Source organism: Antrostomus carolinensis, unplaced genomic scaffold (assembly GCF_000700745.2).
Source record: "Antrostomus carolinensis isolate BGI_N321 unplaced genomic scaffold, ASM70074v2 scaffold18061, whole genome shotgun sequence".
In the NCBI taxonomy this organism is placed as follows: domain Eukaryota; kingdom Metazoa; phylum Chordata; class Aves; order Caprimulgiformes; family Caprimulgidae; genus Antrostomus; species Antrostomus carolinensis.
The window spans coordinates 10,152-28,459 of record NW_010293865.1 but is presented as its reverse complement, the minus strand read 5'-3'; the positions used below and the strand labels follow the sequence as shown (position 1 = coordinate 28,459).

The 18,308-nt window shown below is 42.2% G+C and overlaps 1 protein-coding gene across 2 annotated transcripts in view; it reads right to left on the bottom strand.

Moving 5' to 3' along the window:
- The window catches only part of PPP2R3A (protein phosphatase 2 regulatory subunit B''alpha), a 42,614-nt gene extending 27,053 nt beyond the window's left edge, over positions 1 to 15,561 (bottom strand). The window contains exon 1 of one of the 2 annotated variants that reach the window (XM_010177458.1): positions 13,597 to 15,561. In XM_010177458.1, coding sequence (XP_010175760.1) covers positions 13,597 to 15,561 — 1,965 coding nt within the window. Of the gene's footprint in view, positions 1 to 6,489; positions 6,836 to 13,596 lie in introns of those variants that run through there. The other variant, XM_010177459.1, reaches the window with a different exon arrangement.
- Between the last annotated feature and the right edge of the window lie 2,747 nt (positions 15,562 to 18,308).

Here is an 18,308-nt window from a genome sequence, read left to right as displayed (position 1 = left end):
TTGGGAAAAGGCGTTAGGCTTGCCTATTGCACAATGCTTCAAATGCAAGAGTTATTAATAATACAACAACATATGTGATAAGAGGCTAATAAAGCAATAGTGAAGTAAATACAGATGCAACTTTCAGTTTGTTTATTCTAACTATTTCAAAACAACATGCGTTTAGGATAAAGTAGACAAGTCTGAGTTGGCTAAATACAGAAGAATGTATAAGATGAACTGAGTAAACTCTTTGCCTTATTATTTTCTGGAAACTTAGAGCTTTTTTCCTTAACACATACTGAATGCCCCAACTTGCTAAGGGTTTGCTTTCAGGAAGGTGAGGAACTGAGAATTGCAAAAGCTTCCTTAAGCCTTGTTTTTTCTGCAGTTTAGAATACTTTATAACCCATTCTTCAGAGACCTCTTCCTTCTCCCAAGTGCTGTCCCATTTCAGGAGCAGGAACACATGTGCTTGCACACACATGCCAGCAGAAGCATACTTTTGTACTGTAACTGCTCTGTACAGAACACCACCTTGAGTCTGGGTTTCTTTAAGTTCTTCTCTCCTGTGTCTTGCAACACAGGAAAAGCTGAAGATCACTTTCAGCCTTCAGGATTTCCAAGTCTAATAATACCAGTATTCAGAGTCTGTATGGTCCTCAATATAGCTCTCCACCTTTGGAGAACAAGCCTGATTGTTACCATCTGTTCTCTTTCTCCTCCCTCCCTTTTCCTACTCTCTCACATACTGCACATCCTTGTGCCTGATTGTGAGTGATGCCAGAGCTTTAAGTGGGCCAGGCTCAAAGTGTTACTGGGGCTGAAGAGGGCTGCGGTACAGGGTAAGCATCAGTGCTGGTTACTCTGTCCTACAGTATGACAGAACAGTGTCCAGTTCTGGAGCCCTCAATACATGAAAGACATGGACCAGTTAGAATGAGTCCAGAGGAGGCCAAGAGGATGATGCAAGGACTGGAGCAGCTCTGCTATGAGCACAGGCTGAGAGAGTTGGGGCTGTTCAGCCTGGAAAAGAGAAGGCTCCAGGGAGATCTTATAGTGGCCTTCCAGTACCTGAAGGGGCCCACAAGAAAGCTGGGGAGGGACTTTTCATAAGGGCAGTTAATGACAGAACAAGGGGAAATGGCTCTAAACTGGAAGAGGGCAGGCTTAGATTAGATATTAGGAAGAAATTCTTCACTGTGAGGGTGGTCAGACATTTGCACAGGCTGCCAAGAGAAGCTGTGGCTGCTCCTCCCTGGAAGTGTTTAAGGCCAGGTTGGATAAGGCTTTGAGCAACCTGGTCTAGTGGAAGGTGTCCCTGCTGATGGCAGGGGAGTTGGAACTGGATGAGCTTTAAGGTCCCTTCCAACCCTAACCATTCTATGATTCTATGACAACATAAGTAGGTGATCTGAAATGGTGGCACGGATTAAGCTGGGGGAAAGTTGGTCACTCACTTTGGGAGCAGCAGGTCACTGAGTTAAGAGAAGACAAACCTTCTCCTGGCTTCCTTTCGCTCTTTACTCAGTAGAGTAACAAAAGCAAAACCCAGACAGGCTGAATGTGTCTGGGGAGAGAGCTCACAGCCCCGGAGCAGGCACTGCTGTATCTCGAAAGTAGATGAAGATCCACCCTCTTCCCATGGCTGCTTGCTTCAGTAAGGGAGACTAATCCAGTGGGGTGAATAGAGCTCCCCGAGACAGGCCTTCTTAAGAAGCCTCCATGTGATCATGAAACAGTAGGTCAATGCATCGGACCTTGGTGTGTAAGTCAAGCTAGTGATGTGACTTGGAGGAGTACTCACACATCACTTCTGCTTTTACAATCTGCCTCCCACCCTCTCTGCCCTGCCTAGCTAGTGGCTTTTCCAGCCACCACCCAACTCTACTCAGCAGTTTTCACTTTCTGGATTCCAGCAGAGGGGAACGAAATCCCTGCTGGTCTCTCACAGCACCATATTCATACAAACAATGCAAAGCTGGCACAGACAATGAGCTGCCAACTGCCACCGTTTGACTTCTATAATAGGACTTAACATCGGTTTGTCTTGAAGGCCCGCTTCTCACACAGGTTTATTGCCTATTAATCCTTTCAATGCAGCATGCACTCCTAGCTGTCAGGACTGTGAGGAACTAAAAGAAATGACTCAAATTTAACAAAAAGGCCCATAAACCAAAAGGAAGCAAACCAACATATTGCCCTCTCAAATGACAACGACTCTTCACTTTAACAATATATCCCCTTCCCTTACAGTAAAAGAGAATGATAGAATAGATTTTTTTCCCCCCCTTGGAAGGCAATTTCCCAAAGCAGACCACCACAACAGCACTGTGCCACTTTCCTCCTCTTCTGCATACCACGTACATCCTGATATGGCAAAGACTCAAGCTGATCATCCTGTAACACAACTCACCAACTTTGCCCTGGCCTCTACCTTCTGAAAAGCAGAGCAACTCATTTTCCTGCAGGTACTGACAAAGTCAGCAACACTTGTTAACAGCTCACATAAGCCACAAGTCAGGACCCCACAGTCTACATTAATTTCCTGATCCACAACACAAACGAGAAGTTTGGACTTCTCTAGGAGAAATACAGGGAATGCTGCTAAGCTCCAAAGTAGGGAGTCAGTTCAGACATAGGTTGGCAGCTGAGCTTCCCAGTAAGACTGATTCACTAACTCCTGCTCAGTCCACATCAAACAAGGTGGAAGCATTGCTCATGGATGGTTTCTCCTCAGAATATTCTACTTCAGGAATAGAAATAAAATTATTGAGCTTTGTCTTCTTCCTTCTCATGTAAGAAACTGCCTACAACAACACAAAGAGAAAACAATAAGCAGCAACTAGCTCTTGAGGATTGTGTTTCCTAGAACAATTTGCAAGTTAATACTCTGGGATGGGTATAACCAGGTGTCAACCACTATGGAGACAGCAGGGAGTTAATTACAACTGTTTGGGGGGAAAAAAAAAAGTGATATGAGGCAAAATTCCTTGAAAAAAACGGTTTCTTATTGCAAAAAGTTAGCCTTAAATGTTGTTTGCTTAGTGGAATACATTTCTCCAACAGGGACACGCATTTTCAGAAAGGACAACTAAGAAAGGAAGTTACAAATACGATAATAAATCTTTTAGCTTTGTTACTAATAGCTAATAGATTTTTTTTTTTTTTTTGGCTGAAGAGGAACGTGAGATGAAAGCCCATTTTTAAAAACTGCTCTATAGTGTAGTGTAATTTAGCTTAACAAAAATCTATCTACTTTATCACCTTTTGCCAGTCATACAATTTATTTATGGACAGACTAAAATAGTGACATCTGCATTATAGATAAACTAGACAAAACTACAGCCTCACTGTAGCAACACAAACAAAGCAGAGAGACTAAACCTCTGTCATCCAGGCCTGCCTCTCAGAGACTTGCCAGTGCCAGCAGAAGACCCCATGGGAGGAAGTAGTATCACATCAAGTGCTCAAATACTTTCTACTCTTTTCTCCTGGCCCCAGTCTCCAGCAGAAGCCTAGATAGATAATAAGTTTACCAGTTTCTTGTTTTTTTCCAAATGGGATTCTGTAATCCTCTTTTCTAGGGTACAGTGACTCAGCCTGGTTTCTCGCAGTCTGCAGTGCTGACTTAATGTCTCCTTCCATTTTTTACAGTTCCTGTCTTACTGAAGTCTGATGGCAACTGGACACAAGCCATCCTCAAAGATCATCAGTTCTCCAGAGCTGATTTGTATCTTCTGCCTGAGACTTCCCCTTCTTCCCTGAAGCCCTTTCCCATCATTGTACCTTTCTGCTGCCTCTTTTTTACTCATCTCAAAGAGGAGTCAGAACAGCAAAGGTTCATCTTCACATGGCTTCAAACAGCACAAAAAGGAGAGTCTATGAGAAAAATGCATTTCTGCAGAGAATTTCTTCTACTATAAATTGTAAACTCAGCAGCAGAAACAAAGTCAAATTGCAGCAAAACACAAATGAAAACGAACTATCTAAGCAACACAGAATCACAAAAGAATTTAGGTGGGGATGGGACACAAGGCTAACTCTAAGGCTAGATCAAGTTCTTCATGGCCTTATCCAGTTGAGTTTTGACAACATAGACCTCACATGCCTCCACTGACAAATGTGCCTATAGATCTTACACAATGCCCCCCCCACAACTGATAATACTTAAGCCCATGCTCCAAACACTTCCCTGAAAACTCCAGAGAACAGCCAGAATGCATCCAAATTAATTCAGACAGAAGGACAACAGTGAGCATAAATCCCCACTCCTCACCAAATCTCTACTGCAATTCTCATCTGTCCTGATCTGCAGATGACATTACCTAGGAGGAAGGCTAGCACGCTGAAAGGCAGAACCTCAGATGTGAGACACTTTGACAAACCGTTCAGCTACTTCCATGAGAAAAGGTGCCAAGTCCTCTACCAGTGCACAGCAACCCCAAGCATTGGTTCAGGCTGGGAATCCACTGGCTGAGCAACAGCCCTGCTGAAAAGGATGTGGGGCAGATGGCATGCACCAGGCTGAACATGAGCCTCCAGTGTTGTCTAATTACAAATAAGGCAAATGATGTACTAGACTGCATTAGGAGCAGAGCCAGGAGAACATGGGAAGTTATTATTGTCTCTGCTGAACACTAGTGAGGCTGTATCTGGATTACTGTGATCAGTTTTGGGCCTTCACTTCAAAAGGGACAGGGAGAGACTGGACAGAGAACTACAGAAGGCAAGTCAGATAGCTGGGGTCAGGAGCACATGGCAGAAGAGACTGAGGGGCTGAGTCTGTTCAGCCAGGCAAAAAGAAAGCTAAGGGATGGGCTGCTCCCAGCCAACAGCTATCTGAAGCACAGTGATAGAGATTGTGAAGCCAAACTCTGAGCAGTACGTGGTGCAAAAGGGCTGCCATAAACTGCACCTTGGGAGGGTTAGGCTGGACAGCAGGAGGGTGAATTTAACTGAAGGTAGAACAGCCTGCAAGAGGTCACCAGAAGTGGGAGGAATCTTTATCCTTGGGGAGTTTTCAAGACTAAGACAGCTCTGATGTGACCGAGTATAAGGAATAGTCTTCCTACAAGTCAGATGCTGGATTAGAGACCTCTCTACCTCCCTTCCTACCAACACTGCTATGGGATGGTCTCTGATCCTTCCATAAAAAATCCTCCAAAAGATGAGCATGAAAATTGAAATTTACAGCTCTGAGAAGAGAAGAGAAGAGAAGAGAAGAGAAGAGAAGAGAAGAGAAGAGAAGAGAAGAGAAGAGAAGAGAAATCATCTTTTTTCCAACTGCAATTGCCCACTGCATTAGTTCACTTGCCTTGGATCTACAGCCCCAGAGCAGTTACACTCGACACATTTATCAGTGAAGATCACTATTCCTGCTTCAGACCAGGTGGAAGGCTCATGTACCAAAGGCTTGTCAATTTTTCCAGTTGGTCTGCTAGGAGATCTTATCTCTCCCTGCAAACCATAGCCTGATTATGTCCTTAGGTGATCAGACTAACTCTGGAGAGTAAACAGCTGTACTGCGTGGTTCATCAGTCCCTTCTAAATTGCTTGCCGTCCCCACCCAAGCTATTGCTACACATCATTACTTCATGCAAGTCTCCTCTCAGGAGTGAAAAAAACATGTTGCAGAGATTAACCTCATATATGTACTTTAACCTGCCATCACAAATCCTGAAAACAAAATGTGCTACAATATACTCCGAAGCGATTTTATTAGCTGTTTCTTAGGAAACAGCTGCACCACTCGTAATTTCAATTTTCTAACTTCCTTACTGGGTCACTGATAGTGTAAATATAGATGAAGCTCAAGATAGGCTGATTTCAGCATGTTGTGACCCCCTATAAATCTGAGGTGGCTACACGCCCATTTAGTATCCTAACATAAATTACTCCAATCTTTTGCCAGTTGTCCCAGAAAGCAAGTAGAGCAGCTGGGATTTACCAAGAAATATAGCCATGGTACAATTTCCATTTCTTTGGCTACACCTCCATGATCTTAAGGGATTTTTCCAACCTAAATGATTTTATTACCTCCTTCAGCCACTGCCTAGCAATAAGAGGAAACAGCACAAAGAAGAACTTTGTGATGGCACAATCACAAAAGCCAAAGCCAAGGAGGCTGCTCTGTGCACAAATTTGTACAGTAGAGAGCACAGCCCACTAAATACAGTAGAATATTATAATTGTTCCACATGCAACAAGAAACAAGTCAGAGCAATCATACACAAATAGGGTTTTTCTTACAAAAAGCACAGAAAAGATTTAAGTCTTACACTACTTCTCCCTATTAAATCACTACCCTTGCTATTAATTTTTTTCCCTTGTTTACAAAGACATTTTAACTCTGCAATCTAAGCCTGGAAGGTTTATTTTTAAACCTGTTGGTATCTAGCTGCAAATAACTTTCTGCAAATAGACACGCCTAGAGGGGACACAGTTTGATTCTCTGACCCAATAAAAAATACAAAGCAACAGAAAAAAAGAAACACCAAGCATTCAAACCTGGGCCTGCTGGAATGACTTCAGTCTCCTCTTGAATCGAGATGGAAGAACAAAATCACAGCCCTTCGCAAGGAAGGCTAGCTCCCCTCCTAAGTCTGGGTCCCTCCGCAGAGAACTCTCCTTGATCATCATCCTGGTCAGCTCCTAAGCAGATACTGCCCTTTCCAGAAGGGGCACAGGGACTCTGGAGGAGACCACGTCAAGACCAGTACGCTGCTTTCTTGCTTTTGATTTTCTACAGGCAAAAAATGGCAAATGGCTTCAACATACTATGTCTTCTCTCTCTTCACAAGGACAACATCTAGAGATTTTATCTTACTCCTGAAGCCAGATCTCCCTTTTTTAACTGATATTCAAAGTATCTTTCAGTACTACCAGGATCTTCTGCCTTCTTGTAATACTTTAATTGAGAAACATGATCTACAACAGAATCTATTTCCCTGCTGGCTACATGACAGACAATCTGTCCTTGGCTTGTAATAGGCCAGGGGTAACATGGGAAAGGAAGCACCCACCACCACTACCAAGAGTGCTAAAATTAGATGTGCTGCCGAAGTGGCTAAATATACCATCTTCCCCAATAGTTCTTACTTTATGTGCTTCAGTGTTGAAACTTGAGGGACAAACTTGTGTGAGACTCAGCTGGAGTTAAACCACATGCTCTCAGCCAAGGCCCATGCGCATATGATGCTAGTGGTTTGAGGTCCCTGCTTCTGAGGTGATGAAGCAGAAGATCAGCATTAGTTCCCACTCTAGACCAAAGGCTGTAATTTTCAAAAACCATAAATTTTTCCTCTTTGCTTGGAAAAAGCAAATCATCTATCTTCTTTAATGCCAAGCAAGCACATAGGGAGATCTTGGATAATAAGCTCAGGCATTCTAAAGCAGTTCTTAAGAAAACTGTTTCTTAAGGACACCAAAATGCCTAATTCTTTTCATTCACTTCTCCCATAACTCTCAGAAGGCAAAGGGAAAGCAATTCCCAATGGACAGTAGCCTTACTCTTCCTTTGCACGACCTTGAGCAAGTAGACTTCAAACTCTTTCTCAGACTTTGTCTAGGTTTGTTAAAAATGTATTCTCCCGCTCCTATCATGACAACAATGCTGAACACAGGCCTAAACCCAGCTCTTACTCCACAAGATGAACAAAGACCTAGTCCCATGGCCTGTTTTCCCTACTTGAATTTAAAAGTCCTAGCTACTTTAACAGTTTACTTTGTAAGCTTAGTAACGTAGAACAAATCTGATTTGTAGCTAGTAGGTCCTGGTTTTATCAAGATATTGCATTTGAAATGAAAATATCTCACTGAGTCTCACCAACAGAAAGCTTTTGTTGGACCACATGTGCCTCCAATATCCTTCTCTTCCTGGTTTCCTGCAGAAGGCCCAAGGTTACTTCATATACAGCATCACTTAATATAACTGGACTACAGACAGACACAGCAACAGCCTATCCAAAAGGATACTCTTACCATCATAAACTTGCTCTTATGCAGTTATATAGGCTGTTTACTAAATCAGAGACACCCAGCTAACATGGACAAAAGGATTTTTTTTTTTTAATGTCTTCATAAATCTCTATCAAAATCCCCAAGATTATTTTCGCTCCTGTTGCTTCTCAATCATCAGGCCATGGTCCCATAACCCGGGCTGTGGAATCCAGTTCTTTATGAAAGATTTGAACAACAATGTAGCATAGTTTGGGTTCCTTTAGGTCACTGGAGCTACGTTGAAACTGTGCAACCTGGGAGCCAAAAAAGCTCTAAAGTCCAGGTGTATGCTCTCAGCTACAAGTCTGAAGATCACAAGGTCATTACAGTGTCACCAAGCCCACTTTGCCATGTGCCCTGCAAGTGAGTATGAAGCCTAACCGAGTGGTAGGATGAGGATGGGAATGAGAAAAGCAGCCTCAAAAAAGAAAAAGGCGGGCAGGAATGTTTTAACCGGAATTGCCACTAAGTGAAGGATACACAGAACCATATGCAACAGTTTTAGAATAAATTTTGTTTTTCTGACTCTGACATTTTTTTCTAAACATTAAGGCAATCTCACATAGCAGTATGTCAGAAGGTGATTTGCTTTAAATCATCTGTGGCAAGTGTACTTACTTCATCTTCTCTTTAACTCTCACACTGCTTACAGGCTGCAGAGGAAACGTAGTTCAAAGAACCTCTCATAGCTACAGCTGCATCCAGACCAGCTACAGTGGGCTTTAAAAGATGTACACATGAAAGAGGCATACTGATTTACCAGCCACTAGTTGCTACTTAAAAAAAAAACCTCAACAAAACCCAGCTGCATACTTTTCATTCACAAATTAACCAGTCACAAAAGATCCCAGAAGTTTGGGGTTTTTTGCACTGATAACCTGGAAAAATACAAGTAATCTGAAGGAAAAACTTGCTGTGTCTGAATTCCAATTTTTTGCACTACAGTAGGTTCCTAGCACAGTACTTCCTATCCTCAAAACACATAAGGTTGGCATAAATAAAAACATAAGTATACAGTACTATGAGAAACTGACAGTAACTGGACAAAATCCACAGCAGAGAAATCTGGTATCAACAGCCTACAGATCAACTGAAAAAACTGCAGTTAAATTTATAAATTCCTCTTTGTCACAAATGACCCAGTTTAAAGCATGAAGGTATGAGGTGTCAAACCTAAAGAGGTGTCAGACTGCCTTTGTAGCCATCATCAGAACACAGAAAGAATCTCACCTGCGCCTAATGCTGGAGGCTTAGGCCTAAAGGATTTGGATGATTTCATCGTCACAGGACTTAGCTGTACCCCAAGCCTGGCTGCAACAATTCCATGCCCTCTGTACAGCCGAGAAGGGCACCAGCTTCAACTGGTCTCAAAACAGATGGAACTTCTCCAGCAACAGCGTGACTTTCTTGGTTTTAGAGTCAATGAGGCTGAAAAACTCAACATGTACCACTAGGCTTTGTTTCACCCACCTTTAGATCTCTACTTCAGGCTAAATCAACTTCACATGATCAGAGACTGTATCTGCCCTGATCACAAAAGGTGGCTGCGTGCCATGAACATGTCCTAAGTGTTTGGTATCAGTTCTTTTAGTTCTTTGATTTCACCCGATTCATTTTTTCCCCCCCCACTATCACCTTTGATTCTGAGATTATTTAAGATTTACTTATTATTTTCATTTATTTCAATAACTATTACCCAACAGGGGAACAAAAAAAATGCCCTCTTTTACTATTTGGGTTTAGAAATAATGAATAATTGATATTTGAAAAGAGTACATATCGTGCATATAGCTTATTGACAGATATTATCAATATCTGATCGAAGCAATTTGGAATATATGTAGATGAAAGCTGATTTTCCATAAAAAGTTTTCCATTATAATTTGGATGCATTTTGACAAAATGTGATTATTTCATAACAAAGTTAAAGTCACTATGATGTTATAGAAGACAGTTTTTACAGTTAATTGCCCCATATAAGATCCTTCATAATCATATCATTAAATGTGCAAAACAAAGAAGCACACACAATTATGAAGTAGCATTTTGAAGGGGGAGAGTTATGAAGTTGCTGGGTCAACCTTAACCTTATATGATTATCAGAGTCTTAACTGCACTCAGAGACAACTTTGGGCCATCTGTGTAAGCATGCAACATAGACGTTTGATATATAAAAACAAGATGTGTTGTCTCAGGACAATGTTTTAGAGCACAGTGAGTTAGGCACACTTCTGAGTCCCCACAATACCCATCCCATCAGTCATTCAGGCAAGGCAGGATTAGATAGATGTGACCTAGAGCCAGCCCAGAAGAGACACGTGAGAGCATGGAATGGCCTCTGGATACCTGACTTGGGGCTCTGCCATCTGAGATATAACATGGTTAGACAAGGTGATCTGAAACCATTTATCAGCCCTACAAACGGTAAAGCCTCTGCTCCCAGATCCACAGTCCTTGTCCAAAAACAGTTGTACCACCCATTTGACCTCTGTGTGAGCAATTCCACTTACTAATCTGGCAGAAAACAAATCTAATTAAAATTTCTGCCTTGTACACATGCAACATAGTATAAAAAAAGATTCAGATTCATGCAGTAGGAAGTAGAGGCATGGGGGAGAGAGAAATGGGAAACAGGACTGCTCTTTCTGGCTCACTACACCATGAGTAATACTTTTGAGAAGAGATACCCAGAGGAAAGGGGGGGGGGAGGGGGGGTAAGACCCCTCTTTGTAACAAACCCTGGTCCTGGTCTCTGCTTCCAAAATTATTCACAAACTTTATCCAACAGCTCTTAAAATAAAATGCATGAGCAGGACTTGGAGCAGAACTCTGCACTACCCAAACTTGATTCTGAAAACAGAGTCTGTTTTGTACAGACTTTTCTATGGTACTTTCACTAAAGCACCAAATACTCTGCAAGAATTCACTGAATTTAAACACTTTGTCAAATTAGCCATCCTGTACAGGTAGCAGACCAAGGGCACAGAGAGGTTAAAATACACACCACTGACTTGTTCAAGGACTTTGCATAAAACGACATTTTACTCAAAAGATAACACACTTCCCCTTCCAAAAAACCTCTGACACTCAGCACTTCTAAAGATCAGGTCAGTGAATCCCAACAGCCCCATCTTCACCTTTGTCGCTACTCACTGATTCTAGTTTCCCCCATTTCCCTCACACCTGCCAGTCCACCCAGGCTTCACTCCTTATTGCCCTCCTATCTAGACACAAAAATCCAGATGGGTTTTTTGCTAGCCTCTGACAGACAAATAAACTGTTTTCACTGAACTATTTCCTTCAAAACCAGCATATTAAAAAAAAAAAATCAGCTTAAGACAGGCGCACAGAACAGGAAATTTTAAAACAAATAGTTGGAGGTTTAGAGATAAGCAACAGAAAACTGGATCTCAGAATGGGAAATGTCAGACAGTCTAAAAGCATGCAATGCTTCCTGGCCTGCCTGAAAGAAGCGCGATGGATGCACTCATATGCTCTGTAAAACTGACAGACTTCTTGAGTATTCATGTCCTAGTTTCAAAATATTTTGGTTTTGAAAACGAAGAGCCAAATAATTCCATTGTTCTCTGTGGAGAGTCATAATTGGTTTTATGATAAAGGGAAAAGTCTGTTGCTGATATAAGTTAGTACAGATTTCAACACAGATAGGCCAAGTAAGCCAGCAAACAGTCCGCTCTGAGGCAGCTCTCCCTTTCCTTTTTCATTGCTTAGGATTTGAAGGATATTAAAACTGTCACAGCCCTCATAAATGAAAGCTGCACTGTGTTTTCATTGGTATTGGATCTCTGGGGGGTTTTGTGTGTGTGCTGAACTATTTGGTAACAGTTTTATGAGCCCTAAGAAAATATAACAAATATTTTGTATATTATGCATTCAGGCACACGTGCAACACTGAACCAGAATCCACATAGAGCTCCAGCCAGATCCAGAGTTATCAAGGAACACGGATGTATTCCCTAGATGCTATTACCTAGAGAGGGACTTGTGTCCACAGCCAAGTGTGTGGTCACATCTATACTACAGATGACAGCAAATCTCAGAGTAAGTGTATAGCCAGCAGATCAGATGACTTTTGCCCACTCTGCTAAGGGCTAACTCCCTCTGAAGGGTACCAGCTGTATCCACACTGCGCAGTGCTCAGCCCACACCCCCTCCAGCTCCTCTGGGTCCCCAAGATAGTTATCTCTTGTGATCTTTTGTTCTGGATCACAAAAAACAAGGGTTGTGCTGCTGCATGGAAGAGAAGAGCTCTTGAAGTATGGGTGCATGTTGTATGTCCATAGATGGCAGGCTGGGAGCAAATTAATATACAGGCTAGGTAGGTGATTAGGGAAACGGAAGCTGGTAAGGCACCAGATTGGTAAGCTATTTGACAGTATAAATGCATCCAATTTTCAAGTATTATAGAAAAAACTTCCACAAAGCCAGTGCCATACTTTATCAAACACATTTTTGTTTGAAATTCACAAGTTAGAAAATTTTGTAAATTAATCTACAAGGTGAGAATAGCTATTATAAGAGATCGCTTTAGAGCTTTTGGAGCTGCTTAATTCTACACTCTTTGAGGAAAAAAGACTCTTTTTTTTTTCCCTTGCTGAAGATGTCAGACAAGGTTATGCTCACCATTTTCTGTAAGCAAAGATGCCCAGAGAAACATCAGAAACGCTTGGAGAGCCTAGTCTAAAAAGATCTCAGGACTAATTTAGGGTGAGACACAACCCACTCACTCCCTTTCAGAATTGTACCAGATACCTGTATTTTCAAGAAAGTAGACAGTTTTGAAGATGCACACATCATGCTCCAACTGGAAAGGGTTGTGAAAGTTCACTTACAATCTGGACACCTTTAAGTATCTACATGGAAGGTAGATTTTGGAAAATGAAGCCCCCTCTATATTTCCTGTGCACTTGGAAATCTGGCATTTGTTATCAAATGAAAAGCACTGAGGGCCAGACAGCCTTGGCTTCCTCCTAAAGTAGGCTCCCATCAGGCCCCTTCTTCCTAGAAAAACCAACTTCTCTTATTTGAGAGATACAAGCAATGCAGACTCCACAATAACTCCAAGCACTCAGGACAGGGAAAAAAAATAAATCTTCCTAGATTATGACCTCTGTGCCACGGAGGATCACTCTCTTTAGGAACCAGTGAAGAGGGGGACAACAAAGGCTATTGAAGTCTGCTCAGAGATGGGAAAGGCAGAGGTGGAACATTCAGTTCCCACTGAAATGGTGAGAGGCAGTCAAATAACCGCTCCCAGGAATAAAGTAGTTAGCTGAAAAATTGTTTCTACCCTCTATTATATAGGACCCATTTAAACCACAAGCAAACAGCCTATAGGAGCACCAGGAGGAAAGGAACAATTGCAAAAGGTGAAACTGCACATCAGGGCATATTTTGTCTGCTTGGGAGTTTTAGTTTCCTTTTTTTGTTTGTATTCAAATAAATGCTACATTTCTGCCAAGTCGAGCATGTTATTCTACACTCCAGCACCCAAAGCACAATGAATCCCTTTGCAGATGTAACTTTTACCCCCGCTCCTCACATTTTCCCATGTTTGTTTTACTCACTATCCCATCACACATTTGGTTCTCTTACCTTAATCACTTCTGGAGCCTGCTGAATTGAAGCTGGAACAGAATCTCTGGAGGCAGAGGCAGCATAGCTTTTTTGCCCTGTAAGGAGGGACTGTGAAGGAGTTGTTAAAGTTTCCTGAAGAATCTGCATCACTTCTCTCTCCTTGGACAAGCTTCCCTTGCCTGTCTGGAATTCCACCAGTTCCTGGGCAAAGTCTTCAATACTTCCCAGGATACGCAGTAGAAGGGCTTTGTCATCTTCTTCCATCTTATGACCATTGGTTTCCATTATTTTTGACAAATGGGAAGTGGGGTCAACGGGTTTACTCTTGGGTTCAAGAGTCAGAGGTAGTGCCTGCCTACCTTGCCAGCCAAACACCTGCAAGCAGGCAGGTTCAGTCCCCTTTAGAGAGGGTTCTCTCAAAGTACTTTCCATTTTCTGTGAGAAGCACTCCAAGTCCAGCAGCAGTTTGTCTATCTCATCCTTGTCTATCTTACTGCACATCTGTCCTCCTTTGGAGACATCAGCTTGGGAACCACGCAATACAGAATCTGAAACTGGTTTTAAAGGAGTCATTTTCTCAGAGTCATGGGAGAGCTCAACACCTCCCACTCTGGCACACTCTGCTTTAGCATCGGCAGTCAGATCTGAACAACCAGCTAGCTGGTAGCTGCGCTCTAAACTCTCCCAACCCCCTTTCTGCTCTGCCTTCTTTATTTTTCCTAATGTTCTTTCCCCATCAGACTCCTCCTCAATGTACAGAGCCTCAGTGGGAGAGGAGCAGTCAGAAGGGCTTGTGGCTGGTAACTGAGGTAGAGCACAAGCATCTTTCACAGCGCTCACACTGTTCTCCTGGGGGATGCTGTGAAGGGAGTTTGACGTAAAGCTCACAGTACTTGTTTGGATGGACTGAGAGGTGGATGTCACCTCACACTGATCACCTGGTAGTCCAAGAGGAGCTGCACTTGAGGATGGCAGCTGAATAATATCTTCATACCTAGGTGGCTGCTCATCTCCAAATACTGAGGGAAAGGGAGTTTGCTGCAAACCATGAAAACAGTTAACTAGCTCTGCCAAGTCACTAGATTCCTTGTGTCCTGGTGGCTTGAGCTCAAAAGGTAGCTTTTTCAGGTATGAAGAGAATCTTGTCATCAGATTCATATATATCATTTCTGAATTAGCCAGGGGATCACTGCTCTTCCCGCCACTAACACTGCCTGCAGACTTCTTTTTGATGCAATGTTTTATTATGTCTGTGCACTTTTTCAGATCCTCAGAGCACTTGAGCAAGATGTCTAAGCACACCTTAATATCACCACCAGAAGAACCATCTAGCTTGTGTTTTTCCAAAATCTGGGTAATGAAGTTTTCTTCAGAGAAGGAATGAGGGGATAAGGGAATTATGGGATTCATGGTGACTTCTGGCACATCATTGCTCTCCTGCCACTTCTCCACAGGTGAGGGACTCTGCAAAACGCCACACGGAGGACAGTTCTCGTCATTGTTGAAGTGCCCATAAATCAAGTCAAAATCAAATGATCGTCTGCTGAATGACTCTGATCGAACTTTCCTTCCCTTTCTGTAGGCCACATGACTAGAAGAGTTTTTGAGCTTTTCAAAGGAGAATTCCTTTATTTTACCACTGGCAAGGTTTATTGCCTCACCGGTAATGTCTTTTAAACTGCTGGAGGCTTGCACTGAAGAGGCCCTTTTGATTCTTGGGTTATTTGGGATGATTTGGTGATAGTCCTCATTTCCAGGCAAGGCAAGTCCATTTTCAGGAACAGGAATTTTATGGTCTAGGTTGGCATCTTGGACACTGAGCGCTGTGCAGACACTGTGGTGGGCAACTATGCATGTAACTCCTTGTTTAAACACTTGGCAAGTCCCTGTGCAATAATGCACCGTGTGCTGAAAATGCTGGTCCACCACCACACTGCTATAGCAGTTCACAGAAGTGACCATAAGCCTGTAGGTTGCTGCCATAGCACAGATCACGCTTGGAAGTGAGACTTCAAAATTCACCATGAACTCAACAGGAAAAAGTTCACCCCACACACACACTTTTCACAGCCACACCAGATTTAATAAAAACATTCAAATGTCAGTTGAAAACATTCAAGCTACATGAGAAACTACTGCCCCAGAAACCTCTAGTGAAGTCTAGAGTGGTACCAGCAGTACAGTTAGTTACAATAATTAGTGCAACTTGTATATGGTGTAACTTAAGGCAAGTTGCTTCTTGTACTCCATGCAGAAAGCTCTGCTGATCAGAGATGCAACACAAGTTGCTCCATTTCTAATGGTCCACGTAGCTTCTCCAGCAGGTGTCATAAAATTCAGCCAGTTCTTAGGCAGAAGCGACAAGACAATGATTTTTGTTCAACTCTTCTTCTCTATTTTTGGGTGGATCAGTAAAAGGTAATCAAGTAGCATGTATAGACAAAAAATCCACAGTGTGCTTGTGAGATTCCCCTCTCATGCTGATAAGGTAGGTCCCTGCAACAGGAAAAAAAAACGCAAGAGTCATTATAATTTCCATGTAATATACAGACTTGTCTAGTACCAAACATATGGCACCAGACTGTAACAACCAACACGCAGGCTTGTGCAAAATAAGAGTAGGCTGATATTTTTCCTCCACTCAGATCTACCATATAAGAACACTGCTGAGGAGCTAGCCTATATTTATACACAGGCTGCCTGTGTGTTGCCATTTTAACAGCTCTATTTTAACCACTCATTAATTTTTTTTTTAGACTTGCTTCCCCCCCCCCCCCCCCCTTCCCCCCCCCCCCCCAGATTGAACGAAACATTACCTTTAATTCTAATGGAGCAAAACATTTTGATTATGCTGTGAAGTTCTGACTTTGATTTTCCAAGACACTAAAGATAAGTCAAAGAGCAGTAGAGAAAAGCACTTTCAGGATTTCCAAGATCTCTGGATTATAAAAAGCTGCAAACAGCCTGGAGCAAAGTAGATGAATGCCTCTAAGAATGCATGGCCTTTAGTAAAGGCCACATTGTCTTCTATAGCCTTTCACCAAGGTCTCTGGGACCATGGCAAAATATTTTAAGGAGAAATAACTGTTTTTCATCCTCTAACAACCCATTAAATAAAATATGTTGCTATTTATAAGTCTGCTGGTGTAAACATCAAGAGCAGAAAGTAACATTTTTACAAAGTTTAAGCCTCTGAAAACTAGGAATTGAGTGGTTTACACTTGGCATAGCCATTTCCAGCTGCATTTCCTATCATCATGGTCAGAATTGCACCAGGAAAAAAAACAAACAAAAAACCCCCAAAAAACAAACCACAAAAACAAAGGCTCCTAACACTGTATGAAAAGATAAGAAATCCCAGTTTTAAGGGTTTTCAATTTTAGACATTGCTTCATCTTTCTTGAATATTTCAGTAACCAAAGTAAAACACTCCAATGACATTGTGAGCACCCTTTGTTCCTGTACAAACAGAAAACCATCCATAAGACATTAAATCCAAAGGTAAATATCTAGCACTATGTGAAAAGACAGACCTGCATCTGATGCAAGGACTGCCCTCCATGCATGTTAAGTGTCTTAACTCATAAGCCTGTATCACACAAAACCAAAGTACCTTAGAGTTTGGTGCTGTTACAATTAAGGACGGGGGATAGCACCAGACTGACAAACATTCACATTTTACATATTTTAAAGCCTTAATTCGAAATAGAGAAGCACTGATTTAAGAATGTGCCATGTCTGCTCATTGCAATTAGGTAGAATTGCACACTGTAAAGAAACCTTCCCGATTTGTTCTTTGGATTATATAAAGCATTGACCTGACTGTGTTCAAGATGAAGAACTAACTGCTCCAACTACCACGCTGGTATCTCTAACAGGCTGCCACCTGCCTATCAAACACCACGGGCCAAGTTGCACGTTGTACCAGGGCCAGCTTCACAGCACACCTCTGTGCCTGCCCTGTACCACTCCCCTCTACACCCACTGGCACTGCCCCAAAGCCCCACAGGCGTGGGAGGGCCTTCCAGAGGGATGATCAGAGGTACGAGGTGTGCCCCAGCCACAGCAGTGAGTCAGGGTGCCAGGGGATAAAGGGTGGAAACAGAACTGTTTTTAAAGCCCCGGGGTGCTTATCCATCAGGCACAAACTTAGATAATAAGACTCCACATCCCTGAGTTGCTGACTCTCAGGCTTCACTACCAGGTGGGCTAAATGCTCTGCTGAATCAGAGCCACAGTTTAAAAAAAAAAAAAAAAAGGGCCATTGGGTCCCCAACACCTTCATCTTACAGGAATTAATGGGCTTTGTTCAGACAGGAAAACCCAGCCTTCTATGTCTAAAACAAAACAAAACAAAACAAAAAATCTAATAACCCATGGACTCCCTGAGAGTGCCTTCTCACACCTCCTGGGTGAGAAGTTTGCTGCTTTTTGTTTTCTGAGTTTCCATCAACTACAAACAAGCTTTCTGGCATTCCCCAAAATAAAAGTTAGATAATATTCAGAGAATGCAGAGGTCTTCAGAACAATAGATTTGATGAAGAATTAATATTGCTTCTGAGAAAGCATGGGACTTTCTTTTTCAGATCTTCATTCTCCCTCTGTGTCATATGCAGCAAGAGAAACTGGTCATCTTTTCACCACAGTCTGGTTTATATCTAATTTGAGAAATAATTACATCTTAAGTTATTCTTTAATTAGAGAAATAATGTATTAGACTCACTGTCTCC